The sequence below is a fragment of the Pipistrellus kuhlii genome, unplaced genomic scaffold (assembly GCF_014108245.1).
Source record: "Pipistrellus kuhlii isolate mPipKuh1 unplaced genomic scaffold, mPipKuh1.p scaffold_m20_p_1, whole genome shotgun sequence".
Classification (NCBI taxonomy): domain Eukaryota; kingdom Metazoa; phylum Chordata; class Mammalia; order Chiroptera; family Vespertilionidae; genus Pipistrellus; species Pipistrellus kuhlii.
The window spans coordinates 29,632,184-29,659,250 of NW_023425404.1; the positions used below are offsets into that span (position 1 = coordinate 29,632,184).

The 27,067-nt window shown below is 41.1% G+C and overlaps 2 protein-coding genes across 18 annotated transcripts in view; one reads left to right on the forward strand and one right to left on the reverse strand.

Moving 5' to 3' along the window:
- ATL1 (atlastin GTPase 1) overlaps positions 1-21,677 on the reverse strand; it is a 53,083-nt gene extending 31,406 nt beyond the window's left edge. For 2 of the 4 annotated variants that reach the window (XM_036437220.2, XM_045580948.1), the window contains exons 1-2: positions 21,565-21,677; positions 8,139-8,311 (exon numbers count right to left, since the gene is read on the reverse strand). In XM_036437220.2, coding sequence (XP_036293113.1) covers positions 8,139-8,172 — 34 coding nt within the window. In that variant the 5' untranslated portion in view covers positions 8,173-8,311; positions 21,565-21,677. Of the gene's footprint in view, positions 1-7,974; positions 8,009-8,138; positions 8,312-21,444; positions 21,464-21,564 lie in introns of those variants that run through there. The other 2 variants (XM_036437210.2, XM_045580956.1) reach the window with 2 other exon arrangements.
- A 72-nt stretch (positions 21,678-21,749) lies between these two features.
- MAP4K5 (mitogen-activated protein kinase kinase kinase kinase 5) overlaps positions 21,750-27,067 on the forward strand; it is a 94,124-nt gene continuing 88,806 nt past the window's right edge. For 5 of the 14 annotated variants that reach the window (XR_006741455.1, XR_006741452.1, XR_006741456.1 and 2 more), the window contains exon 1: positions 22,057-22,425. Coding sequence is in view for 5 of the 14 variants with exons in the window: in XM_045580938.1 (XP_045436894.1) it covers positions 22,315-22,425 (111 nt within the window). In the remaining 9 variants the exon portion in view is untranslated. Of the gene's footprint in view, positions 21,891-22,056; positions 22,426-27,067 lie in introns of those variants that run through there. The other 9 variants (XR_006741450.1, XR_006741446.1, XR_006741453.1 and 6 more) reach the window with 4 other exon arrangements.

The following is a 27,067-nucleotide window of genomic DNA, read 5'->3' on the forward strand; positions in this document are numbered from 1 at the left end:
ACTAAGCAAGTAAATGTACCTCTCAACTCTCAAACATCTGAAACAGGAACACAGTTGAATTAGAAATACTCCTTTTAAATGACATGTTAATGTCATTCACATCATACCTCAGAAACATTTACATCTGGTATTTCTGATTATGTGACTAAATAAAACAATTTTAGTTTCAAAACAGTTCTACATCAGTGCAGAGATCTCTGATTATAGAGTGAGAAAACCAAAACAAAGGAGTCTACTTTTAGGAAAGAGGGATAAAATAACTTTAGTAGATACTTTATTCTTCTAGGAATAAGTTTAGTTATTCAGATGAAAGAGCCTTGCAAATTTTTTAGAGTTGCACATACATATGAGGAAAAACTTAAAAGGACTCATAATCACACATTCTTTTTCTTAAAAAAAAATACATTTCATTGATTTTTTTTACAAAGAGGAAGAGAGAGGGATAGAGTTAGAAACATCGATGAGAGAGAAACATCGATCAGCTGCCTCCTGCACACCCTCTACTGGGGATGTGCCCACAACCAAGGTACATGCCCTTGACCGGAATAGAACCTGGGACCCTTCAGTCCGCAGGCTGACGCTCTATCCACTGAACCAAACCAGTCTCAGCATAATCACATATTCTTGAAACTGGAATAAATCTCTAATGCAACTAGTTCAGCTCCCTCCAATGTATGCATCCCATCTACAAAATCCTAGATTTTTAATTGTCTAAAGTTATACCTCATAGCAATGGAAATGACATAGAATTGAATTGGGCAGGGCCAGATTACAGAAGTTCTTACATGGCAAAGAGGTCTGAAATAATTTGATAAAAAATAAGAAACTTTTGAAAGTTACTTTATGTGAAAATCTTATAAAAAATTACTAAATTTCTCAGTTTCTTCATCTGTAAAATGGAAACTATTCATAGTACCTATTTAATAGGGTTGTTGTAAAGATTGAGGGAGTTACTGAGTTACTATATGTAAAGTGCTGAGAATAGGATTGTCATATAGCAAGCTTATAAAGGTTGATAGCTCATTAGCTATCATCATCACCACCACCACTACTCCCTTTGGACTACTGGCTGATTTAAGTATTCCTGGAAGAAGTTCTGCATACTTTCTATAAATTCATGTGTGTGTGTATATGTCTGTATGCACTTTAAAGTTTTCTGAGTTTTCTATTAAATTATCAGAAATGCTATTTTTGAGGTCAACTTTTAGAATTCATCCTTAATATACAAGAATTTTGGAACCCTGGGCCTTGGCATTTGTGGTAAAGTACAAAACAACCTCAATGTGTCAAGTGACACATTCTTATACCCACTGTCTTTGTGACTTTATAATATCCTCCTGCTTTGACTCAAGGGTCAGTCACATGATTTCCTGTAGCAAGCATGTCTCTACGATGAACCATGAGAATATTCCTAGACTAGTCTGATTGTTGCAGGATGAGAGTCACTTGGAACAGGAGCAAACTGTCCAGTCCCAGCCACACCCTGCAGCAAGTAACCCTCAGTGATGTGAGGTAGCAAGCCAACATCAACAGAATTGCCTAACAAATATTTCAACATGTGATCAAATACTGTTCTATGCCTCTGAGATTTTGTGATTGTTTATTATGCAGCATAACAGGCAATAACCAACCAATACAGTTTATAACTCCTTCCTTTAGAAAGGCAGTATAGTGTGGTGGTTAAAAACACAGGCTCTGGTTAAAAACACAGTCTGATTAAAAACTGGACTGCTGAAATTCAAATCAAGGCCTTCTCACTTTTTAGCCGAGTAACCAGGCAAGTTGTGTCTACCTCATAAGGTTCTTGTAAATTAATATATGCATATAACACACTGAGAACAGTGGCTGGTACATAGTAAATGTTATTACTAATATTATTGTAGATTTAGGAAAGTTAAAGCCAAAGATGTAACTGACCTTGCCCAAGAAAAGGAAATAGAATTTCAGTATCAGGCAATTTACCACCGATGCCTTTTTGTGTTATTTGTTTATTCCAAGGTGTTTATTATTATCTGTATTTTTGACACATGAGAAAATTAAGAATTGGATAAATGATTTTCCCAAGATCAGACCCACTAACAAGTGTTATATCCAAGTTCACATAGTTAATAGCTATCAATTTAGGACTAGATCCAAGACAAGAGTGCAAGAAATGAGGGACAAAATAGCTATAAGACATAAAGAAAACAAACAATAAATGGCAGAAATAAGAACCTCCTTATTAGTAATTATATTAAATGTAAATGGATTAAACTCTAATCAAAAGACAGAGAATGGATAAAACAACAACAACAAAAACATGATCCTATCCACAAGAGATTCACTTTAGTTCCAAAACACAAACAGGTTGAAAGTGAAAGAATGGAAAAATATACTCAATGCAAATGGTAACCAAAAGAAAATAGAAGTGGCTATACTTAAATGAGACAAAATAGACTTTAAATAAAAAAGGTTACAAGAAACAAAGAAGGACATTGTTTATTAAAAACTTCAACACAGCAAGAAGATGTAACAGTTATAAACATTTATGCTGCCAATAGCAGGCCATCAAAATATGTGAAGCAAAAATTGGAGACTTCAATACCCCATGGTCAAAAATGGATAGAAGCACCTTTCTTGTTATTGTATCTACATGAGATGATGGATATATAATAGTAATCATTTCATGACATATGTAAATAAAACCATCATACCGCACATCTTAAAAGCTATATAGTGATGTCAATTATTTCTCAATAAAACTGAAAAATGTTAACTTCTCCTCAAAAAACAGAAACCTACAAATTATTTTTTTCAATATTATTATTATTTTATTTCATTTTCATACATAAAAAAGATAAAACTTGAAATAGTTCTAGATTATTCCTCCTATTCTGTTGGGGTGTGGCTGCTTTTTCACACGTGGCGGGGGTAAGAAGGGGACTACATTCACATCAGTTTATTAAAAATTAATTTTAACACCCAAAACTGGTTTGGTTCAGTGGATAGAGCATCACCCTGCGGACTGAAGGGTCCCAGGTTCAATTCCGGTCAAGGGCAAGTACCTTGGTTGTGGGCACATCCCCAGTAGGGGGTGTGCAGGAGGCAGCTTATCGATGTTTCTCTCTTATTGATGTTTCTAACTCTCTATCCCTATCTCTTCCTCTCTGTAAAAAATCAAAAAAAAATATATTTTTAAAAAATTAATTTTAACAGACATTTGCCACACATACTGTGCAGCTAAGAGAGGTTTTCTTTTTCTTTTTCTTTCTTTTTTCTTTTTTTCCTCCTTTTTGAGCCAGGAAAAGCTGACATTTTAGTGCAAATATTATTTTTCTAAAGCAATATTGCAGAGACAGTTTATGTTATGATGTGGAAAACTCAAATTCCTATGTGGTATCCCAAGTTTTTAACCAACTGTAATTACAAAAGCAAATAAGCAAAAAAGGGTGCACTTCTGTTTTGTTTCTGGAAGTACTTAAACTCTAAGCCCAACTGAAAGACTGCTTTCTGGGCCACTGCCTCCTGATATTCATCTGTTCCCTTTACTTTTCACACTAGCACATTCTTTGCCTTCTTTTCTAGTCCAAGGTGATCAAATTTATAGAGCCTTGATTTCTTATACCAGCTTAAACCTGGATAGGCTTATTGTGGCCCCTTTTGGCATACTATTTTAGTTCCTTGTCCCCATCCCATGGGTTGGAGAAGCAAACAACTCTCAATTTCTATCTTAGGTCTATAACTTATAAATTATGGAACCTCTGGCAAGTAACTCATGATGAGTCTCAGATTCCTTATCCTATCTCTGTGGTTGGCAAACTGCAGCTAACAAGCCACATGCAGCTCTTTGGCCCTCTGAATGTGGCTCTTCCACGAAATACCACGGCCTGGGCGAGTCTATTTTGAAGAAGTAGCGTTAGAAGAAGTTTAAGTTTAAAATATTTGGCTCTCAAAAGAAATTTCAATCATTGTACTGTTGATATTTGACTCTGTTGTCTAATGAGTTTTCCAATCACTGTCTATCTAAGATGTATGCAAACTGACCATAACTCTGCCACACCCACAAGCCATGCCCATAAGCCAATCAGGAGTGAGTATGCAAATTAAACCAACAAATACGGCAGCGGCCATGGAGCTGGAGCAAGCAGGAGGCTTGGGTTGCTCCTGACGATGGAGGAAGTCAAGCTTCCCATCCACGCTGGCCTGCCCTGGCCTCTGCTCAAGGCTACAAAGATTCAATTAAAGAAGATAAATAAATACCAGATACCAGGGCTTCTGCTTGGGTCACCAGGGGGATGTGGCCGGCCTGCAAACCACCACAGGCCCCTCGCCCAGGCTGCCCCACACCTCAATGGAACCCTGCCCCTGATCCGAGACACCCTTTAGGGCAAACCAGCCAGCCCCCACCTGTGCACCAGGCCTCTATACTATATAATAAAAGGGTAATATGCAAATTGATCATCATTCCAACACACAAGATGGCTGCTCCCATGTGGACACAAGATGTCCGCCATAAGATGGCCAGCAGGGGAGGGTTGTTGGGAGGGACCAGGCCTGCAAGGGAAGGCAGTTGGGGGCGATCCAGTCTGCAGGGGAGGGCAGTTAGGGGTGACCAGGCTGGTAGGGGAGATAAATTGGGGGCGACTGAGCCTGCAGGGAAGAGCAGTTCAGGGGGACCCAGGTCTGCAAGGGGACAGCAGTTGGGGGGACCAGCCCTGCAGGGGAGGGCAGTTGGGGGGGGGCAGGCCTGTAGGGGAGGGCACATATGGGCAATCAGGCTGACAGGGGAACAGTTAGAAATCAACCAGCCTGGCAGGGGAGTGGTTAGGGAGTGATCAGGTTGGCAGGCAGAAGTGGTTAGAGGCAATCAGGAAGGCAGGCAGGTGAGCAGTTGGGAGCCAGTAGTCCTGGATTGTGAGAGGGATGTCTGACATTGGAGAGGGTGCAGGCTGGCCTGAGGGACACACAACTCTTCTTCCCCCATTCTCCCAACCCATGCACAAATTTTGTGCACCAGGCCTCTAGTATATTTAAAAAAGGATAATCCCTATCTTTGAAGAGTTAAATTTTAAAAGGGTAAATTTATTCAAATTTCAGTTCAGTGTATATTTAGGTATAGGTGGTGGGATTCTCAATCCTACTCACAAACAAACTACCTAGTTGAACCTGTAGGTATGATCCTCAAATATCACCCCAACTCTGGATGTTAGCAGAGATGCTTTTCAGGTTTCTAGCTCCCATGGCCCATGTAGACCTAACAGGTCTCTGACCACTCAGAAAATAATAAACCTGATACATGGACCTACAGGATCCTTATCTAAATTTTAAGTCTCCTGTACAGATTTTACAAATATATCTCTTGTCTTTTTTCTTAGAAATCACTATATTATCAAATCTGGATAGTCTACCTTTGCCCTCTGGTCTTAACTTTCTAACTTGTCTGGGAAATATTTAAGATAAGGTAAGTCTTTTATAGCTATCACTTGAGTTTTTTTCTCATCAGTGACCTCTGGCTCCTACAAAGACCTGTTCTCTCTATTCCCCTGACACCATGCCCAATATCTTATAAAACATTCCACAATACCATGTTACAGAAAATAAATGAGAAGACAACTCTATGTTCGTAGTCCTCCAACTTGCCAAACATGTGACTTTCATCAAGTCATTTACCGAATGGGAGATTCAGTTTTTTCATTTGCAAAACAGGGAACATGTCCTGCAAACTTAAGAGACTAAAGATCAAATGCAATAATGCATTTGTGCCTTGAAAACTGTAATTCTATATAATGCAGAAGGTATTATCCACTCAAAAAAGAGGCATTATAGCATAGTGGTAAAGATACTGAAGCCTAACTGCCAGAGTTGGAATCTTGGCCCTATCATTTACCTTTTCATATGTAACAAAAGGATTACAGTTCCTACCTCACTGATATTAGTTCAATTATATTAGCTATTATTGGTATTATTAAATGTCTACCATGTTAGACATTCTACTAGATGCTGGTAATAAAATGGAGTCAAAACAGATATGACTAATACTTTGCCAGAAACCTATACCTCATTTATGTCACATATACTTTACTGCAAAGAAAAATCTGAGCAGTAAAGCATTTCTATGGAGTGTTAAGACAAGACTCCACAACTCCACTATTTCTTTTATGTGAACATTTCCAATGAACATACAGTGACTCTAGTATTCTTTCCCTAATTCATCACTTGAGTTGAAACTCTCTTGGTCTCTTCTGGGTGAACTGTTTAGGATATGTTTCTATCAAATATAAATAATCAATTATAGTGTTTCTGAACGTAACATCCAAAGACCTCTTACTTCTCAATCATCTAAGATGCTAATTAAAAGACAGATTCTTGGACCCCATTTCAAAAGCTTTGGCTGGACAATATGGGAATCTGCATGTCTAATAAGTTCCCAATGTGGTTTTTATGAAAATCCCATATGAGAAACACATTCCCAAGAGAGAAAAAAAAAACAGGAAATCTGTAACCAAAGGAAATACTCAAGAATAATGATCCAAAGCTTCGTGAAAGAAAAAAATTTTAATCCTCACCATAAACTTTCACATGCCTGTCTCCAAACAGGGTGGAATCAACAATGCATGAAGATCAAGACCAAAACTGACTTGAACATACATACCTTAACTGTGAGTGTTAAACAAATCTTATTCTAGAAGCCGAGGGAAGGGAGGGTGGGAAGGGGCCACTGAAAAAGCTTACCCGTATTATCAGAAGCAAAGAAAACAGTGTTATTGCAATAGTCACACCTAATAAACTAAGGTTTGGTGATCTCAGACAAATGGAACCACTTTCTTATAAACTCAGACAACTAAAGCTAGACCTCCCTGCTCCCAACTCCCCATAACTACCACAAACCTTGAATAATCTGTCATATGTAAACCTTTTCTCCTGGGATTTAAGCCGGTCCTGTGCCCAATCTGAGCAAGGAGAAATAATGGCTTTTTAATAAAAGTACTCTGAAATAACCAATTAAAATTCATACCTCTTGGTCTGAATGACAGTTATAGATCTCACTGAGATAATCAAGAAGCTCTAAATATCTAGTGGGCATAAAGTTTCCAAATAATAATTCAAAACTCATGAACAAAATATGTCTCTGCCCACCAACCCACAGTAGCCTAAGACCTGCTCCGCTCTATATAATAAAATGCCCCATAAGGCTTTAGTTCTAACGTGGTAGCGTGCTTCGTACCAAGACTGGAAGAAATCGGATGCTCAAGGAGGAAAAAGATGCCCAACCTGCCCACACTAAGCATCCTAAATCAAGTCGAGCAGCAGAGCAGGCGGGCGGGGCCGAGATTTCTCCTGCATCACTGCGCTTGCTCTTCTCCGGGTGCGTGAGCACCGCCCACCCACCCAGCGTGAACCCCCTCGGCCTAGCCACTCCTTGCCCCTCCCCTCGGCCTGGTGCTGAATCATTAGCCCAATATCTCTGAACGGTGAAATCAAAGAACAATGCCCCCCTGAATGGGGTGCCAGGTTGGGGTGGGGCAGAAGGCTGGAAACCACAACTTTGCTTTCTTCTCCCCAACTTCCCCACCCAACCCCCAAATTAAAAATGAGCACTGCAGCGCGGGGGCACTCCCAAGCGGGCGTCCCTTCTCTGTTGCTCAGGTCTGCAATGCTTTCTGGGCCCCGGCAAGCTCCCGCTTCATTGTTCCAGCCCCGCAGCCCGCTGGGAGCCTGCGCCTAGGAGCTCGCACAGCTCCCTGGAAGGGGGGGGGGGGGGGGGGACGCTTTGAGGATCCCCTATCCCTTACTCAGAGTAACACAGGCCCCTTCCCACCCTCATCTCCTTCCTGCCAACCTATCGCTAAAGCGGAACCGGGCAGTCAGTCTCGGGGAGACGAGGGGTGGTGGGTGCTGTCCAAATGCTGGGAGGAGGTAGACCATGCAGCCAGGGGAAGAACGGGAGGCGGTGGCTGCAGGAAACCGGGGCCCTCGCCCACAGCATGCAGTTACCTGGGCACCGCTCTGCCATGGCTCCTCTGCCCGACAGGGAGCGGCTGGGCCGGCTGCGACCCGTCTCCCAGCCCTGGATGCTGGTGCCGCGGAGTCCTCGGCCCTCCCTTCCCAGAAGAGGGCCGGTCCCGTGCAGGCAGCACAAGTCGCCTCATTCTACTCACCCCAGCTATTCCTGTCCCTCTGGTTCTTGGCCATGGTGGTCCGGGGACTGGCGGCAGGGAGGCGCCGTCACCGCGCTCGCTCTGCTCCGGGGCCCCAGGTTGCTGGCAGAGGGAGACTCTGTGCCCCGCTGGGCTGGGCGCAGGACGCTCAGGCTCTGGATGTTGCTGTGGCGCTGGTGGGAAGGAGAAGGGAGGAGAAAACGGATGAACCAAGCTCAGCATCACAAGCCCGAATTCACACAAATATCAGCGTCACACCCTCCCTACCTCTGCCCCCTCCCCCCCCAGGGCGTGAAGAGAGTGACGGATGGTGAGCTGTAACATTTTCAGTGTCAAACACACATAAACAAACAGCACCCCCACCCCCTTCCCCCAGCCTCAGACTCACAAAGAATAAAAAAGGATTATCTGGTCACAGAAATACACAAACCAATATACTGTATTACGCTGAATGTTCAAATACCTGTTTTCTAGAACAGTTACACATTAGTACAAACATGGTGACAACATTTATGTAGCTTACACAGTTAAAATAATCCGCATTTATCTGCCAGGCACCATTTCCCCCCACTTTAAAAGCAAGGTCATATTAGTAAAGGTATTGTGCATTTTGCACCTGTCTAATGAACAGGCCTGTCTTTTAAAATTAGGATAGCAAAATTAGATCAAGATAAATGAAAGCTGGAAGTTCATCATAATCTGTAACTAAATCTCTAACAGGCAAAACTTCCCACTAAATTCGTAGAGATAAAGTCTGGATTTATACTGGCAAATATTTGAAGTGCTACAGAGTCTGGGCGAGCCTTGGCAGCCACAAAGGTTGCAAACAATTTTAAAGGGAAAGCAAAAGGCAATAAATACTTTAAAATATACTTTCAAATCTCTTTTTCCTTTATTCTTCTCTGCCTACAAATTTAGTTTTCAGTATCCTAGACACACTGTGCCTTCATGCTACTTGACCCTTGAGATGCCGTCATCCCATTCCTACCTCCTCACAGTTTTCTCCTGCATTTGGTTGGTGGCCAAACGTTACATGTCAGTTTTTTCTGGGAGATTTCTGTTAGCCTCTTAATTACCAGGTCCTTAGTTTCTGCTTATTCCTCATCAGCAACTCCTCACTCTGTGTTCTCTCACCATAATTTACTATGGTATCTTCAGACAGGACCTCCATGCTGATGATTCCCAAATTTCTACTTCTAGTCTTAAACTCTTTTGAGGGAGGATCATCACAACAGAGCTGAATCTATAACTGCCTGAGGTCATCTTCACTTTTTTAACTGACACTTCAAAATCAACTTGTCAAATAACACTTTTACCTACTACTGCCAAATTTTATACATTATATATTTTAGTTAATGGTTCTAGTGACCTCAGAACTGTTAACCAAGTTCACATTATAGTTTTAAAGGGAGCTGTGTTCATTAGAATTGCATTCCCTGAACACTAATAAAACAACATAGGAAGACAGGAGTTATCTCATTGCTGAACCTACAAACCAAATTCACAGTACAAAAAGAAGTGTTCTGTACTTCTTTTATTATTATTATTATTATTATTATTATTATTATTTTGCTATAATTCCCAGCTCACATTCTAATCTGATTGTCCCTTTCAGGTGAATCCTATTAAAAAAAGAGTACAGCCCTAGCTGGCATTCTCAGTGGTTAGAGCATCAGCCTGAGAACCCAAAGGTGGCAGGTTTGAATCCAGTCAAGGGCATGTCATGTACTTGGGTTGTGGGTTCCCTGCCCCAATTGGGGCACATGCTGGAGGCAACCAATTAATGTATCTCTGTCTCTCTCCTCTCTCCCCCTAACCCTTTCTTTCCACTCTCTTTAAAATAAATGGGAGGAAATTACCCTCCAGTGAGGTTTAAACAAAACAAAGAGTACAATAGATTCTACAAAAATAATTGTTCTATATTACCTATTCCTAAATGAAAAAGAAATTAAAAACAAAACAAAACACCTTTTGCCATGGTAATTAATAAGTAATCTGTGGGATGTACTTGGTAACTGTATGAATATCTTGGCCAAGAATTTTCATTCCATGGTTGTTAGCATTCATTTATTATCCTTACCTAGATCAATTTTACATTAGTAATCTTAAAATGGTGTTTTTAAAACAATTACATCATTTATTTTACATTTTATATTTAGCAGCTGGTATTCTCTCTCCCATTTTTGTTTCTTACATAATGTTATAGATTTGTAAAATCTGTAACAAAGAAGTTTTTGGATTCTGTTGTTATGTATCATCATTATTCTGATACTCAAATTGTCCTAAAATTGGCCAATGGGAGCCTCTTCAAGTCAACCCTGTATCCTTTATTATGTTCTATTTGTCTTTGATCACTATTATGTTTTCTTCCACAAGAAAATGTTTCAAGTTTCCCTGCCTCAGAACTAGAATTAGTTCTGCCTCCTTCCTTCCCCCCCCCCCCTCGACTTCTTTTTAAAAATTGTTGACACCGCTACAGATGTCCCCATTTTCCCCTCCTCTGCTCATCTCCACCCAGCCCCACCCCACCTCCTTTCCTCTGGCGGTGACCACACTGTTGTCTGTGTCTATGCTTATAGTGCTTTGGCTAATCCCTTCACCTTCTTTCATCTAGTCCCTCTCCCCATCCACCCTGAAAGCTGTCAATCTGTTCCATGTATCCTTGCCTCTGTTTTTATTTTGTTCATCAGTTTATTTTGTCCATTAGATTCCACATATAAGTGAGATCATATGATATTTGTCTTCCTCTAACTGTATTATTTCATGTAATAATTATTGCATGTAATAAACAATATTATTAAAAATGTATTGCTGCAAGAGATATCTGATATTTTATTGCCTATGTTTTCTTCTTGGATTTTTATGGTTTCCCCACATATAAGTCTTTCATCCATTTTAAGTTTATTCTTATATTTGGTATAAGTTGCCGGTCTACTTTCATTTTTTTTATTTTTTATTTTTTGCATGTCCAATTTTCCCAACACCATTTATTAAAGAAACTATCTTTAACACATTGTTTGCTCTTGCCTCCTCTGCCAAGTATTAATTGACCATACAGGCATGGGTTGATTTATGGGCTTTCTGTTCTGTTCCATTTATCTATTTTTCTGTTCTTATGCCAGTACCAAGCTGCTTTGATTACAATGGCCTTATAGTATAGTTTAATATCAATTATTGTGATCCTTTCAATTTTGTTCCTCTTTCTCAAGATTGCTGAGGCTATTTGGGTCTTTCTTAGTTTCATATAAATTTTTGGAATATTTGTAGATCTATGAAATATACCGTAGGTATTTTATTTATTTTTTTATTTTTTAAAAAATATATTTTATTGATTTTGTACAGAGAGGAAGGGAGAGAGATAGAGAGTTAGAAACATCGATGAGAGAGAGTCATCGATCAGCTGCCTCTTGCACACTCCCTACTGGGGATATGCCCGCAACCAAGGCACATGCCCTTGACGGGAATCGAACCTGGGACCCTTCAGTCCCCAAGCCGATGCTCTGTCCATTGAGCCAAACTGGTCTCGGCTATACCGTTGGTATTTTAATGGAATTGCATTGAAGCTATAGATTACTTAGGGAAGTGTGGAAATTTTAATTATATTAATTCTTCCAATCCATTAATATGGTATATGCTTCCACTTATTTCTATCTTCATCAATTTCTTTCTTCAAAGTCCTATAATTTTTTGGAGTACAAGTTTTTAACCTTTTTGGTGAAATTTATACTTAGGTACCTTATTAATTTTGTTGCAATAGTAAATGGGATTATTTTAGTTTCTCTTTCTGATAGTTCATTATTGGTGTATACAACTGCCACTGTTTTCTGAATGTTAATTTTGTATCCTGCTGCTTTGCAGAATATATTAGATCTAGTAGCTTTTGGGTGGAATCTTTAGCGTTTTCTATGTATAGTATTATGTCATCTGTGAATAAAGGCATTTTATGCCCTCCTTTCCAATATGTATGCCTTTTATTTCTTCTTGCTGTCTGATTGCTGTGGCTAGGACTTCTAGTATTATGTAGAATAAAAGTGGTGAAAGCAGACATCCCTTCTTATTCTTGATCTTAAGGGTAATGCTTTTAGTTTCTGCCCATTGATTATGATGTTTGCTGTAGGGTTTTCATATATGGTCTTTATTATGTTAAGGTATACTGAGTGGCCAGATTATTATGATCTCTGAATGCATAATCATCTGTCTACTCAGTGTGTGTGTGTGTGTGTGTGTGTGTGTGTGTGTGTGTGTGTATTAGAGGCCTGGTGCATGAATTTGTGCATGGGTGGGGTCTGGCCAGCCTGGCCAGGGGGAGGGGACATGGGTGGTTGGCTGGCCTGCCTGCTGGTCAAACTCCTGGTCAAGGGGGACAATTTGCATATTAGCTTTTTATTATATAGGATATACACTAAGTGGCCAGATTATTATGTGTTCAGAGATCATAATAATCTGGCCACTCAGTGTATATTCCCTCTATTCCCACTTTGCTGAGAGATTTTATCATAAACTAGTGTCCAGGTGCATGGATTTGTGCACACTGAAAGGAAATTATTTAGAAGAAATATTGTAATATCTCTATTCAGCCTTTCTCTATAATAAAGTGTCAGAGATAAAAATTAGTAAAATGTATATGAAAATAATATATAAATTGGTTAATAAACAATAACAATGATATAACAACAATAAAGACATGCTATAAAAACAACAAAAACATGATATAAAAACAGCAAAAGGTGGAATCACATGGCCCAGGAGTTTTATATATCCAATCTACTCAAATACTAAGGACCAGTACATGTCCCACCTAGTTGATAAATATACCATGTATCCAACTAAAATTTAGGGAATCTAATACTAAAGAAAGAAGGGAAGTGAATATTGGAGAATACCAGCCAACTTTGCCACCAGGACCAAGGCTGTATTCCACCATCCTCCATGTGTTGGCTTATTTTCTAATGAGGGCTCTTCTCATGGCTCCAAAATGGCATCTGCCATTCTAGTCATTAGAGACAGATAGTCATGCATAGAGACAAAAAAAAAAAAAAAAGTTATATCTGTGTCTCATGTACCTTGTTAAAAGTGAGAAACTTTTCTAGAAGCATTCCAGCAGACTTTTCCCTCAAATATCACTGTCCTGAATTATCTAAGCCTAAAGCATTCCTTTAGCAAGAGGAATGAGGCTATTGCCAACCAAGATTTGTCCTCTAGGATTAGGGAGTGTCTCAGTCTCTTCTCATGGACATAGCCATTCAGGAAGGGTAAACACAATTATAGTCCACAATAGTAAAGAAAGGAGAGAACAGTTTTGAGCACAAGGCTCAAGGTGATAACCATAGCTTCCATTTTCTCCTTATCTTCCACTATCTCATCTGGAGGAGTGGCCTAGATCTAATTTCTTAGTCATCTTACCTTTACTGTGTTGCTGCAGTTTCCCACTGCCCTGTAATATTGGACATAGGAACACCAAGAGTTATCCTAGCACATACCTGAGGTTCTAGACATTGTCCTTCTTGTTCTCTTTGAGAAGCAACAACCAATTTACCCTCAGTAATTGGGTCCAATCACCTCAAGCAGTATAACGACACACTCTAAGATGGTTCAGTGGTCTGAAGACCTCATATCAGCCAGGTGGTATATTAAGCTTCTTATTTAATTAAACTATGACTGTGTTATCAGGAAATAGTATCTGTGCCCTGGGCATTAGGGCCTTCAGATCCACCAAGGTCAATGTTTTAAATTCAAAATTATAGAGACAAAGTTGTAGAGACAAAAATTCTTCAAGTAAGTTCTTAGAAATAATAGAAGAGCCACTCCTATATCCGCCTCTTGGCTCTGAGGCTCATGTACAGTGATATTCCCATTGAATCATAGATCCCAATTTCATTGTGCCATCTCCGCCATCATCTCCAACCAACCAGAGAATTTTTCAGGGGTATCTGTGGCTCTTTACTAAATGCATTAATAAAAGTAAATTTGATGGGCACGCCTAGGAATGGTATGGATAGAGCATAACTAAACAGGATGCACATAATACAGTAAGTCCAACATTCCCATCTCCCTGAATCTCAGATTCCTTTCCCTACAGTATGACAGGTAAGTTCTGGCATCTTATCATATATTAGTAAATTACCAGTTTCAAGTAGCCAATTTAGAAGGACTACCAGTTGCTCAAGTCAACAAATCAAATCTAAACCTCAGGTGAGTATTTGGCAAAATCCTATGATTCTTTCAGTACATAAACTCTTTCTTCAAGAACAGGTCTTGTCCTTCTCCATCAGGGCTATGCTGAAATCTAACTCTTATTAAAAGTTTTCAACCTCATTCATATTTGTCCAAATGCCCCCATTTCATGCAGCAGGGTCCAGTTCTTCCCCACCAGTGCTCTTACCTTGGCAGAGCAGATCCAGATATCACATTTAATTAACACTGCAACTCTGTAGCCTTTACCATTAGGCCCTGGGCTTGATTCTCAGCCATATCTGCTCTGTCGCTATAAGAGATGATAGGTTTCTTCTAAGCTGTCAAAGAAGCTTTCAGGTTTTCTACTCATGCCTTAAGTTTGAAATTCAAGGTTCTCTGTCTTTTTTCCCCATGTATTTTCAAAGAAGTAATCAAAGCAAACGACACCATAGTTTTTAGTAATCATCACTGTCAAAGCAGGTTAAGTGCCAGAAGTTGGTCTCCCAATGCTATGCTTTCCATCAGCATTCTATCACATACCACTATGGATAATTATGTAATTGTGATGCCACTCCGTGCCATGAAGTAACATTGTTCCACTTTCCCGGACAAATAGTTTATACAGGTAATCATCAGATATGTGAGTAATACCATACCAGAAGCAAGGATTTCTTTCCTGAGGTGACTTTCAACTCCTCTAGCAATCAGGGTTCTGCAATAAAAGGGGAGCACAGAAAGAGAAGCTAATAAAAGGACTATTTATAAAGTGAGGACAGGGTTAAAGGAACCAACAAGGATAGTGAAGCATCCTGAAACTGGCAACAGTGGGGAGCTATTATCATTCTTAGCTTAAAGGATCGAGGGAAAAAAGAGCTTATTAGTATCCTGCAAGAGTTGTATACTATAAAAGAGGGCACAGTCAGGCATTGTGGGTTCTTCTGCATTAGTTTCTCAAAATACTAGTCTAAACGAGGTATACGCAAACTTTAGGCACCACTTCTGAACATTATACTCATGTTTTAAGAAAATTGTTAAGGAACAACATAAGGTTACAAATTACAAGATTACAAATGTTATCTTTTCTTAGTTACTGAATTTGCAGACAGAACCAATTTGTGAGTTGAATACAGGAACCCTGTTACCAATTCTCACATAAACCTTAAAACTACCATGCCAGGATCAGGAAAATAGAAACAGCATTTTAATGTATCAGATGAGCAACTCAAGCTGGGTTGTGCACTGCCTTCCTCAACTCTTTAAAAAACAAAACAAAACTTTTATTGATTCTAGAGAGAGAGGAAGGAAGAGGAAGAGAGAGAGAGAGAGAAACATAAATCAGCTGCCTCCATACATGCCCTGACCTGAGACCAAACTGGCAACCTTTTGGTGCACAGGATAATGCTCACCTAAGCCACTCCGGCCAGGCTCAACTCTTCTTTTTAAAACTTACATCCTAATGACTTGCTATTGATTCTGAATGAGATACATGTTCTACCACTATCCAGTAGAAAATAGAATTTTCCTATATGTACTTTGAGAACATGGTTTTTACCTCATACAAAACTGAGCATAATTAGTAAGAGAAATAGGTGTTTTTTTTTGTTTGTTTGTTTTTTTTTAAATGGATTGACTTTAGCCAAAATTGGTTTGGCTCAGTGGATAGAGCGTCAGCCTGCGGACTGAAAGGTCCCGGGTTCGATTCTGATCAAGGGCATGTACCTTGGTTGCGGGCACATCCCCAATAGGGCGTGTGCAAAAGGCAGCTGATTGATGATTCTCTCTCATCGATGTTTCTAACTCTCTATCCCTCTCTCTTCCTCTCTGTAAAAAGTCAATAAAATATATATATTTTTAAAAATTGATTGACTTTAGAGAAAGGGGGAGAAAAGGGGAGAGAGAGAGAAACATCGACTTGTTGTTTCATTTATTTATCCACTCACTGGTTAATTCTTGTATTTGCCCTGCCTGGGATTAAACCCACAAGCTTGATGTGCTAGGATGATGCTTAACCAATTGAGCTACCCGGTTAGGGCCAAGAAAACATAGGTTAAGATTTGAAAGTCCAAATCATAGTTATGGCAAATGTCTTTCAACATTTAACTAATTTATATTTAACAAACCTATAGAACAACCTACTCTATTACATGGAGCTATACTTTGCAACTCGTTAAGGTTGGAAGATTCATCAGGAAATTATATTGCTTAAACCTATATGTTCTATAGACTAAAATACTGTCCTTATGTTTTATGTTAGTCATTCGCCTTGCATAGTAAATTGTGAACCTTACCTATATAGAAGTTAAAAATGTTTATGTCTCCAACTTTTAAAAATTCAGCCTTGCGCTGAAACCAGTTTGGCTCAGTTGATAGAGCGTTGACCTGCGGACTGAAAGGTCCCAGGTTCGATTCCGGTCAAGGGCATCCCCAGTAGGGGGCATGCAAGAGGCAGCTGATCGATGACTCTCTCTCATCGATGTTTCTAACTATCTCTCTCGCTTCCTCTCTATAAAAAAATCAATAAAATATATATTTTTAAAAATCAACCTTGGTTAAAGTTGAAACCCAAGGCCACAGATTACAATTAGCCTTCTATTTAAAAAAAAATAAAAAATTGACAGAAGGGAAAAACACTGCAAAGCATAGAACAAACCATTATGGGTTATTTATAGACTAAGGCCCGGTGCATGAAATTCATGCCTGGGTGGGCCTGGCTTGTGATCAGGGCTGATCAGGGCCAGGCCAGAGAGGAGGCGACAGTTGCCAGGCTGGGTGCAGAAGAAATGGATGCCAACACTGCCACTGCCGTCATCAGCGCTCCACCACTGTGTGGTTCCCTGCCTCCCTACTCCCTTCTCCTCTCGCTACCACAACACCCCTGCAGGTGAGGGGGAGGGACGGAGCACAGGAGGGGGCTGGCCCTTGGCGCCCCTGGGAATTGGACTGCATCTGCTGCCACCCACTCTAGGTCCCTATCCTAGCCCAGGGCCTGGCCCCAATAGGGCGATCAGGGCCTGCCAGCTGGGTGGAAGGACTGTGGGAGGTTGGCTGGCCAGAGGAGGTTGGCCATGGGAGCACACTGACCACCAGGGAACAGCTCCTGCGTTGAGTGTCTGCCCCCTGGTGATCAGTGCGAATCATAGCAACAGGTCGTTCTGGTCATTCCAGCCACTTAGGCTTTTATATATATAGATTAGAGTACCGTAAAAGCAGGAATATATCATATTTTTCCATGTATAAGATGCCCCTATGTATAAGACGCCTCCAACATTTCCAACCCAAAATTTAAAAAATCAATATTTTAAACATAAAACAGAACAAAATTTTATTTAGTAATTCCCGCAGGTAATGTTTACATACAGTACTATGATATTGTGCAGCATTATCACTTTATTCAGCTTCTGTTGCATCGCTGCTCTCTTCTTCATCACTATTAGTTCCAGACATATCAATTTCTTTTACTTCGACTGTATCACTGCTGTCTTCTGAGTCACTGTCTATATATGTGAGACCATTCTCATAAACTGGTAGCATTTTCTGAGCTTTGTTCCTGTTCTCATGGCCAACCCTTCTCTCCTCGTGAAACTGAAGCACCATTTTGCCTTTCCTGTAAGATCAACAATGTTCATTTCACTTGCACACATTCTTGCCTGACATTGAATAAGCTTGGTGGACACACATAAGCCACTCTGGCGCTGTTCCATAATCCAAGTCTTAAGCCTCTGCTCCAAGTTTGCCCATTTCGCTGGTTTTCCACTTAAGGCCTTCTTCTTTTTTGGCATCTTAAGGAGTTGTTCCTCCTGTTTTCTCCACTGTCTGATCATACACTCAGTGGGAGGAGGTCCAAATTGTCGCTCTGCAGCTCTATTTCCAAGCTCTTTTGCATAACTGATTACATTCCGTTTGAATTTTGCAGAGTAAGACAATTGCTTATGGTATTTATCTTTTTATTTTTTGACATCTTTATGGGCTCAGAATGCTCTGGTCCCTGTTGCACCTATGCACTCTCCACCTCCACCTCCAATCACAGCATCGGCTGACATCAGTAACAATAAAGCTTGTGATTGGAGGAAGCCTGTTTGACAAGGTATAGGCAGCTAGGCACCAGAGCAGCTCCCTCGTCAGCTGACTTCCATGTATAAAATGCTCCTCAATGGTCAGTCTAATGATTTTAGGAAAAAATAGCTTCTTATACACAGAAAAACATGGTAATTACATAACATACTATGAAGACACTAAGAATATAAGATAATTAGGTTGGGGTGAAGGGCTTATCAAGCATTATACCGTGTTTCTCCGAAAATAAGACATCTTCCGAAAATAAGACCTACTTACAGGTCTCCTTCTGAGTGAAATATAAAGCATCCCCCCGAAAAATAAGGCCCCCTCTAGGCTAAACATGAGAGATTAGGTCCACTGATTCTGAAAGAAATGGAGTCACAAGAAATTCACCAGGAAATTCAGGAATTGGATTGTTATGATGATGTTCCAGAAGATGCTGACATGATTGTCATTGAATAAATTGAGTAAATTCTTGATACTGGAGGATTCAGTTTGTCTGGTTTGTGTTCACAACTACCATACTACCGTACCGTATACAGGTAATAAATTTCCTTTATAATTATTTAACAATAAATGTGTACTGTATTCTTCTTCATGGAAAAATAAGACATCCCCTGAAAATAAGACCTAGCGCATCTTTGGGAGCAAAAATTAATATAAGACACTGTCTTTTTTGGGGGAAACAGGGTATATATGTTCTTATTCTATACCATATCATCATAAAATTGGGTAGTTTGTAAAAACTTACCTGTTAGCTACAACTTTTTGTTACATAATAATTATTATATAATAGTCAAGCTTGAAACTATATGCTTAATTGCTTAAGATATAAAATTAAATTTATGCACTGTATGTTTATTTTATGGAAATTGAACTTGAATTTCTTTACCAACCATGTAATATTTAACCACTAGCTATGACTTCACCAATCTTACTAAAATTAACTCAACCAGTAAGAATCTTAAAATCCTTAATATTCTTTTGGAGTTAGTATAAAGCAAATGCTTTCCTCTTTGCATCAATTGTGGTACAAGTAAAATGATTATAGCAGACACACTTTTTAACCACCACATAGAATCTCAACTTTTTCCATTTCCAGAATCTCAACTTTCCTCTGAGTTGATGGTCAAAGCATATGGACCTGCTATTACTGGCAACATAAAATATTTTCACTCCAGGGTCTTATTGAAACCCCTGACCTCAAATTTTCTATTGCTTAATTCATATCAAACATTGTTTCAAGAATAAAGTGCTTGGAGGATTATCAGAAGAAAATTATCCTCATTTCAAACTGGGAATTCCAAGTTTCCACTTTATGAAGGCTCATGAGATAAATTTTTCTGAAGTCTTAGTATCAGAAAAAAATATGCCTCTCTTGAGATGTGATCTCAAAAATACTATAAAACTCTATTTTAGCTAATTTGTTACATTGTTCCACTACCCTATTTGCCCTTTAACATCATACCTATTGCCTCATTTACTTACATTTGCCTTGTGTTATATTAATAATATGTATTTCCTATTGCCTTAAATTTTCTGTAGAATAATGAAGGTATATATAAGAATACATAATTTTCAAACTACAGAAAGGACCATGCTTATAGGATCAGAGGTGAAGAAAGGAAAGAGAATCTATGACAGCAAACAAGTACTAGGGTACTAACAGAACATTTGAAAAGATTTTGAGTCATTGAAGCCAAAAGTATTAATATGTGCCCACCAAAACAAGTGCCAAGAAGTTCTGAAAGAACGAACTGTTCTTCAACAATTTTTTCAATACAGCAAACACATAAGCTTTGTCCATAAAGCACTTAAGTCTGAGCTTGCTTATGTCCCCTAAATAAGTGCCTTTTGTGCATAGAGCACAAGAAAATACATATATTCCCTGTCCTGTTAAGGTGTGAACTTAATTTCTACATTATACAACTGATTACAACGATCAGCAAGGAGCATACTGCCCAAGAACAGAATCGAATTGCGTGTTCAAAGCCGCAAGCCAACGCCTGCAACTTGTTCTTTTGTTATTTTTCAGTCCCTAAATGTGTTGACTTGTATCATCTGGCTTTTCTGTTCAAAACTTCTTCTGGGCCCTAGAAATAATTCTGCCAGTATACATAAGTCCAGTGAGTTTATTTCTACCTTCATAACAAGACTGGAACTGAAACTGCAAAACAGCTTGTGAAATATCAAATTACTTCCCTGAACTCCTGTTTGATCATCTGTACATTTCAAAGTATTTTTGCTTTTTTTGTTTGTTTTGCTCATCCTCACTTGAGATATTTATTCCATTGGTTTTCAGAGTGAGTGGGAGAGGGGAGAGAGAGAGAGAGAGAGAGAGAGAGAGAGAGAGAGAGAGAGAGAGAGAGAGAAACATCAATGTGAGACACATGGATTCGTTGGCTCCCATAGGTGCCTGGAGGGGGTGGGGTGGTAGGCCAACGCTCTAACCATTGAACTACCAGCCAGGCCTTATTAAACCTCTTCCGTTTGACTAGCCTCTTCATAATCCTGTAAAATGCTTTACAAACACTTTCTTGGATGTCAGATGCAAAACCTGATCCCTTTCAAGCTACAGATAAGGACAGTGAGATGTTGCCCAATACAATGGCTTGTCCCAGATTACACACCGAGGAAGTGGTAGAACCAGAACCAGAACCAGGTTGTTTTTTCTTCTTCTTCTTCTGCAGAACCCATGATCCCATCAAAGGGGCAACACCGGCGGTGAGACAGCGCACGTGTCCCACAGGAATAAGCCATTGACACTTCCTAGGAATTCAGGTTTTTTGGAAATGTCTGGGGGGGAAAACTCCGTAAGAAGACAGGTTGTGCAGGTGTGCAGGGCAGCCTAAAACTGGTACCACTGGGAACAGTTTGCAAAACAGGAAGGTGCAGTAGGGTGTGCCGCGACTCAGCTCACCTGGCACTCCCCCACCTCTCTGCCAGCGCCCCAAGGATGCCAGGTTCCTCCTGGCCCGGCGGCGCCCTCAACGTCCTTTTTCCCGTGACCCGGGAGGGTGCGTTCCCTCCGCCCTCGCGCCCACTCTTCCTCCCTCTTACCCGTCACCCCGTTTACCTGACAAATCTGGGGGCCAGGCCCATGAATAAATGAATGAATGAATGAATGAATGAATGAATGAATGAAAGCCCAGGGCGCCCCTAACCCCTGCAGAGGGTGACAGAGCCCGGGCCTTACACAGACGGGCGCGCCGGGGAGGCTGTCGTGCCCCAGCCAGGCCTCAGGGCGGCACCCTGGTCCCGCGGCCGGCGCGCTCGAGCGGGACCGCCGCCGGGCGCCGCCACCCGCCGGCCGGGAGCGTGTCCCTCTCCCGGTGACGCAGCCCCGGGCGGCGAACGTGGTGTGACCGCAGCGGCGGCAACCGTACGCGCCTCTCCCGCCGCCGGCGCGGACGTGCGTGCGGGCCGCAGGGGACGCGGCGCTGCCGGGAGCGGCGGGCGGGCGGGCGCCGCTGGGAAGCAGGACGCAGGCGCCGGACGTAGGACGCAGGCGCCGGCGAGGAAGTAGGTCCGGGCGGGCGGGCGCGGCGCTCCTCACAGCGGGGCAGCCCCTCGGGGACCCAGCCGGCCGCGGGCCCAGTGGACGCGGGAGGCCGGGCCGGACGGTTCCCGGGCGGCCGCGGGAGGGGAAGGAAAGGCCGCGTTGGGGACCGGGCTGTGGGGAAGCCGGAGGGGCGGGGGGGGCGCTCTTCCTGGTCCACTTCGTGGCGCCCCCGGCGGCGGAAGGAAGGAAGGGGGCTGGGCCGCCGCTCGGGGTCGTCGCCGGCCGCCGACCCGCCTTTGCTTGTCCCTCGTGCAGGCGGAGCTGCGGTCGGAGGCTCCATGTTGGGAAGCGGCGCCTGCCGTCCTCGTTAAGCGGGAGTCGTCGGGGCGCCGCGGGCTGAGGCGGCGGCGGCGGCGGCGGCGGCGGGCCGGGCGCCGAGCGAAGATGGAGGCCCCGCTGCGGCCTGCGGCGGCGGACATCCTGCGGCGGAACCCGCAGCAGGACTACGAGCTCGTGCAGCGGGTCGGCAGCGGCACCTACGGGGACGTCTATAAGGTGAGGCCGCCTGGCCCCCGAGCCTGGCCCTTTTCCCCCACCCCCCCCGAGGGCGCTGGCTCCGGGAAGAGGGATTCGGGGTGCAGGAAGGGGGACCGGAGAGGATGCTTTTATTGTTGCATCTTGGACATGAAAGCGGCCGGGGTCCCTTCTACTCCGTGCAAGAGCACCCGAAGTTCAGGGCTTTCTCAAATCGCTACCAAGAAGCAGAACTAACCACATACACACACACACACACACACACACACACCTTGGCAAACCACGGCTGTCCTTTTTTGTGGTTATAAATAAGGCACGCTAACGCCTTATTCGTTGTATCAAAGGGAGTTCAAATCTGCTATGGAGTCGCACTTGAGGATGTTTTAGCTTTAGCATGGGAAAAAAATGCTTCATGGAAGACAGGAAAGAATATTGACATTCCGATATTTGCACTTCAAAAAAAAAACACCCTTTAAAACGGATGAGCTTAATTAAAAAAGTCGTGTGAAAAGCTGTCTTTCACTTATAACTGTACACAATCTGATACTGGGACAAAAATGACGGGAGCACAAACATCCTTTGTAGAAAGATGCTTTTTTTTTGTCCTGGCAGAAGTTTCACCCTTTGTATCTGGCTGGTGATGTATCTGGTGGATGATTGTGTGTGTGTGTGTGTTTTTCTGGGACTTACAACATCTCATGACCAAGAGTGGATAAGAGCTGCTGTGTTTTTTGTAATTGTGCTCTTTTGCATCATTTGAGACAAATGAGGGTGAGTTTCCTCTTAGTTTGGGGTTTAAGAAATACAGAGAAGCAAACCCAATTCCCTACATCCACGGAGTTCTATAAGGATCAAGAGGAAGGAGGTTGTTTTAGATTGCCTCATGCGTTGTGTTTGTTCTCTGTCCCAGAAAGGGAGCATTAATGCAACTCATGTGGGTATATTAAGGGAAATTTCCCTGGATTTTGCAACAGCTATGTTCATTGGACTTAATCACGATATGTAATCCCATTATTCCAAACAACACTCTTGCATGTAGCTGAGAGTAACCAGTTGTAGGCTCCTCTGCAGTATGTCCTCGTTTTGCACACGTGGTGGCATGGAAGGGAAACATTTTTTCTTCCTATTTTCCGGCTTTTGTTTAATATGCTCCCTATTTGTACTAACAATTTGAGGTGGTGCTGTAACAGCTCTAGAGCGGTTTTATTCCACTGGGATGGACTGTGAAGTGTAGGCTTTCTGTGCCTTACACAGGCATTTGAATTGTCTGTACCAGGCACTGTTCCAGATATGGGGTGTTGTATTGTGAGATAGGTCCCAGCTCTTGCCTTGTATACCTTTGAATTCAAAGTGGGTATTTATAACAGAATCCTCTTTTGCTTTATGTAGAATTGATAGGTAATTATCTCAGCTGTTTATCCATGGGTTAGTCATTTTGTGGAATGCTCTTTAAAAAATTGAAATTCCTGTTTGCCTTCTCAGTCTTCCCTTTTAGTCATCTCTGTCTTGTGATTCACTATGTATATAAGTGCTTTTTCCCCACAAAACTCCGAAGACCTCTACTTTTTTTCTTTATAAATATAACAACTAAAGCAGCTCTCTGAAGTAGGATTTTATTCTTGACAAGGAAAGCAAAGGGTTATATTAAAGGGGCAGCAAATACTTGCCTTTCCCTATGTCCCTCTTCCACAGTTTCTAAACTGAGGATCAAAGGATGAATATTTATCATATACGGCCTTCACCACCACCCCTCCCTTACAACCCCCTTCCCTCACATTCATGTTCCCTCACCTTTACATGTATACTCTACACTAGGCCAGCTGACTTCTCAACATCTTCAACCCACTTCCTTGTTGTTTGTTTTTTCTTGTTCAATTAGCTGGCATCACCTGCCACCCTCATTTCAACCTGTGGCTATCCTACCCATTCCTGAAAGCCTTACTGAAGTGCTCCTCCAGGCACTTCCCCACCCCCAGCCCTTCTCTGCAACCACATCTGCGGCTTTTCCCTTTCCTTCATTCTGTTCCAGCCACACTGGCCTGCTGGCTGTCCCTTAGCATAGTAAGCATATTCCCACCTTTGGGCCTTTGTTCTTGCTATCCCCTTGGCTCAGAATGTCTTTCCTCAGGCACCCCACATGGCCTGCTCCCTTCCCCACTTGCTTTTTCACCTTCTTCGTGTTTTTTTTTTTTTTTGCCTACTTTGTTTTTTCATGTGCACTTAGTTTTACTTATTTTTTTTCTTTATTATCTATCTCAACCCTCTACCCTACTCCAGGAGGGCAGGAGCATTATCTGTTTTGTTCACTGCTCTATGTGTAATAGCTCCTAGGATTACAACTAGGAACAGAGTAAGTGCTTTCTAAAAATCTGTTGAGTGAATGAATAAATATCAATAATTCTATCACCTAGTTCTGTGGTTATATGCTTTTGACATAACAACACTAAGTTAGCATTTAGTATCTGCATTAATGACTATTGTAATTTCTTGCATATGTACTTTTATTACAAATTTCAGTTACTTAAGTTCTCTAGTAAATTTGTATTTCTGGAAAACTATTTCATAGTATATCTATTTTCGGCTCTCTAAATCCTACAGAATTTTGCCAGTTTATATGTACTCTTTAATGTGCCTAAAAATGTGTACCATTCTCCTGTAGTGCTGAAGTTTTTAAAGCTCAGAGCAGTTAGAGTAATTTTGCTAATCCTCACTGTGTTTCTGATTAGCTGAAAACCATAGGAAGTTTTAGAAGTATTTCCAGTCAATGATATAAACTAGTAACATTATTACAGTGAAGAATAATGAAGGTAAATTAGTCACTATTCTAATAAAATATTATCTTTCTTTTTTTTCTACACCTGAGATACCTTATAAAGCAGGAGCTTTGAAAGAACTACAACTTTCAAATTCTTGAGGAATTATTTTTATGTTCTTAAAAGCTGCAGGTCCCCTCTGAAACATCTCTTTCCCAAAAATCTCCAAGATGGGAGAGCTCAATCTTAAACTGGCTATTCCCTGGTTTAAAAAAAGAGGAATATAAAGCTTTATTTAGATAGATTGGGTAAATGATTGAGGGCAAGAACAAGAAATGGTGGAGGGGAAAGTAACAAAGAAAAGGAATGTGTTGAAGATGGATAAAGGGTTAAAATTTCTGCTGAGCAAATTTTATTTGTAATTACTGTTAAAATAATTTTTTTTAAATCCTCATCTGAGGATATATTTCCATTGATTTTTATGGAGAGTGGAAGAGAGAGGGGAAGACAGAAATATTGATGGAGAGAAACACATCAATTGCTTGCCTTCTTCATGAGCCCGGACCAGGGCCCCGCAACCAAAGTAAGTGCTCTTGACTGGAATCAACCCGGAGGCTGACACTCTACCCACTGAGCCAAACTGGCTAGGGCTAATTACTGTTAATTTTTAAATCTGCTAACAGGAATATTTGTATCCGAATGTTTGTATCAAAATCATCCCCATCTTAGATTCCAGAGAAGTTCTAGGAATCATTTTTACCTTACATGGAATATAAATGTAGAGTGGACAATCCCTTCTATTATTTCCTAACTGGTTTTGTTTTTTCTAATTGATTATAAAAATGTAATATGTTTAACTCTAGGAGAACAGGAACAGATATCCCTTACTTATCACTGTACAATAGCAGATATGGAGATGCTCAATAAATATTTGTTGAATGACATTATTTATAGAAGACTAGAGGCCTGGTGCATGAATTCATGCATGGGTGGGGTCCTCTGCCTGGCCTGCAGTCAGGGCTGATAGGGACAGCCGGCCCAGGGGAAGGACTGCAGGAGGTTGACGGACTATAGGAGGTTGGCAGTGGGAGTGCACTGACCACCAGGGACAGCTCCTGCATTGAGGTCAGTGTGTGTCGTAGCGACCGGTCAGTCGGACATTCGGTCATTCAGTTGCTTACGCTTTTTACATGTAGATTACTCAGAGATAAGCACTGTTCATGATTTAATATCATTTATTTTAGGCTCCCCCTCCCCCCAAATGCTTTTAAACCAATATGTTTCTTAAAATAGCTTTTATGAATTGGGATCATTATATACCTCTTGTTTCTAGTTAATTGGAAAGAACAGCATTTCCCCTGGTTATTAAATATTCTTCAAAAAATGCCATTTTTAAAAGATCCATTGAACAAGCCCTCATTTAATTAAAAATTTTTAAGTTTCATATTTGTTGTTTCCAATTTGAACATTTTTTTGCAATTATAAATGTTATCATCTGTATAGAAATTTTGTCATGTGTCTTAGTACGGTTCCTTTGGATGCTCACTAGATTGAGTTCTCTTTTACATATCCCTTTCTCTCCCCCATGGCAGAACTCACAATTTTTTAATTGTTTTAGGCATTTTGAAACATATTCCAGGATTCTAGTCAATAAAGACAAGACTTGATATATCACAACACTTCTGTAAGCATTCCTTTCTTTAAGAAATATTGAGTGTCAACTCTGTTGAGTATGAGGATGCAAACATGACAAAATACACTGGCAACAAGGAATATATAATTTAGCCAGGAAAACAGACATGTAAACCCTCATAACTTGGTAAGTGCCATAGTAGAAGATAAGTAGAAGAGATGTCCAATCCTGTCTTTATTGGGGGATAAAAGAAGGGATGAGAGGAGAAAGAACTGAT